This window comes from Arachis ipaensis, chromosome B09, assembly GCF_000816755.2.
Source record: "Arachis ipaensis cultivar K30076 chromosome B09, Araip1.1, whole genome shotgun sequence".
In the NCBI taxonomy this organism is placed as follows: domain Eukaryota; kingdom Viridiplantae; phylum Streptophyta; class Magnoliopsida; order Fabales; family Fabaceae; genus Arachis; species Arachis ipaensis.
This window is the reverse complement of record NC_029793.2, coordinates 142,114,085-142,116,336: the sequence shown is the minus strand read 5'-3', so window position 1 is coordinate 142,116,336 and position 2,252 is coordinate 142,114,085. Positions and strand designations below refer to the sequence as shown.

Genomic DNA, 2,252 nt, shown 5'->3' with positions numbered 1-2,252 from the left:
GAGAGAAACTTTTGAAACCCAGAGCTGAGGTTCCAGTGTCTGGCCCAATTGCCAGAAAGACCATCTGTAACTGCTCTACCATATCTGCGAGTTCCCAGAATCTAATATTCAATATTCAGAAGCTTAAAAACTGGATAACAACAAAACTAACTATATAGAACGCAGAATCACTATTTCCATCTAGCTTAGAAAATAATTTAATACTACCTTTAAGCAAATTTACAATGAGTTTCACAGTACAAAGGAAGGCAAGCATGCCATAGTCACAGACAAGGGTAATTTAGTTAGATATAAAGTCATTCGTGTATATTTGTCCAACAACTTAAATTCTAGGACAAATGATTCATAACATGATGTCAAAGCATTAAACCAAACAATCCAATCATCCTAGCTCCCTTCCGCTCTTTCAACTATATATTAAATTTCAGCACAAAGTAAGGTCAAGCCATATTTGTTCATGCTACCTAAGAGGATAATGTCTTTCCTGTCATCTAAGCTTAACAGAATTATGAATGGAAATATATCTGGTTTTGTAGTAAGTTTGCAACTCCTATTACTAGCTGAATTTTGACAACGATTTAATTTTAAAATGACACAAGTATAGAGACTAGAAATCCAGGAGTCACATTTTGAAAGCAAATATGACAAACATCAACATCCCCAAAGGATTTTTTATATATAAAAACAGAGGCAGTTTAGTCATATAACAAGTAACTTTCAAGTGGAAAGCATATCTAATCCTTTCCATATCCAATGCTTTGCTAAAGCACCAGCTTATAGTCTTATATGAATAATCATCCACTGTTCTCAATAGATGTTGCAAGTTTAAAAGAACCAACAAACCAGCCATCTAGGTAGGCAGCTAAACAATTAAACACTGCCAAAAAGTATAAAATTGAAACAACAGAAGGATACCTGCTTTCTCTATCCCGTTCCCTGGATTCCCTTGCCCTTTCCCTGTCTCTGTAATCCTTATCCCGGCTCCTTTCACTGTCTCTATGCTCCCTGTCACGACTCCTCTCTCTTTCTCTGTCATCAGGATCACTCTTACGCCTTTCGGATTGACTTCTGCTTCGCCGTGAGCTCTCTTTCTCCCTGTCCCTTTCACGGTCACGTTCTCTGTCTCGCTCCCTTCCATACTTGTCCTCATCATCTCTGTCCCTATCTCTCTTCCCATCCCTGCTGCTCCTAGAGCTTCTATGCTCATCCTTCTCCTTGTTTCCATCTCTGGACCGGGAGTGACGACGCGACGAGCCTCTTTCCTTGTGCTTATCGTAATCACCACGAGAACCATCGCCAGATTTTGAATGCTTAGAGCGGTGATCCACATCATTATCATTATCATCATCACCATCATGATCATCCTTATGCCTGGAACTCCTACTATACCCTTTCTCTTCTGATTTGAAACCTCCACTCCTGCCATTAGCGGCTTCCTTCTCCTTCTTAAGCTCGGGATTCTCAACTTCTTTCTCTAAGTACTCATATTCATCGAAATCCATCATAACTCCAACACTGCGATTACAAAATGCTCTTAGTTTGGAGTTTTGAGGCGTTAATATTGTACGGGAACGTTGCAGCGACGGAAATCGAAAATTGAACGTTGAAATTAATATGAAAAGTGAATGATTGTAAGAAGAGAATCAGAATCAGAATCAGAATCACCTTGCTCTTTCTTTGACTTAGGAGGCGTTAGGGTTTGCGGTTGAATCTAGAAAATGAAAATCAGGTCCAAGAATTTACCAGTTACCACTTACCACTATCAAATCAATGCTTTTGCTCACACTCACACTCACTCTCAAAAAGCTGCCTCGTCCTTCAAACCAAAACCATAGCTTAGACGATGTTTTTTCTTTCTTTTCTGTTTTGGTGTAGAGATGGGCCTATTTGGATAAAATTAATCCAAAGCCCAAAGTTATTGAGGAATTGGGAGCAGCCAGCTTACTAGCATATTGTGATCAGCAAAAAGATCTTATAGAGAAGTAAAAGTGATTTTATGTTTGGATATCTTATGTAAAAAAATTTTTTTATTTATCAATTATGTTTGAGTAAAATAAGATAAAAGTATTTTTTTGTTTATTTATTATGTGAAAAATATATTTTTTTAAGAAAAAATATCTTTTAAAAAAAGATGTAAATTGTAATTTCTCAAAAAAATATTTTTTTATTTTTATTGTTTTTTACTTTTATTATTAGAAATTTGCCAAACACACTAAAAAATAAAAAAGATCTTTTTTTATTAAAAAAAATTA

The 2,252-nt window shown here is 36.0% G+C and overlaps 1 protein-coding gene across 3 annotated transcripts in view; it reads right to left on the bottom strand.

Moving 5' to 3' along the window:
- Positions 1–1,827, bottom strand: part of LOC107617310 (RNA-binding protein 39) — a 7,194-nt gene extending 5,367 nt beyond the window's left edge. For 2 of the 3 annotated variants that reach the window (XM_016319046.2, XM_016319045.2), the window contains exons 1-2: positions 1,666–1,827; positions 916–1,515 (exon numbers count right to left, since the gene is read on the bottom strand). In XM_016319046.2, the coding sequence (XP_016174532.1) occupies positions 916–1,426 (511 nt within the window). In that variant the 5' untranslated portion in view covers positions 1,427–1,515; positions 1,666–1,827. Of the gene's footprint in view, positions 1–915; positions 1,516–1,665 lie in introns of those variants that run through there. The other variant, XM_021110972.1, reaches the window with a different exon arrangement.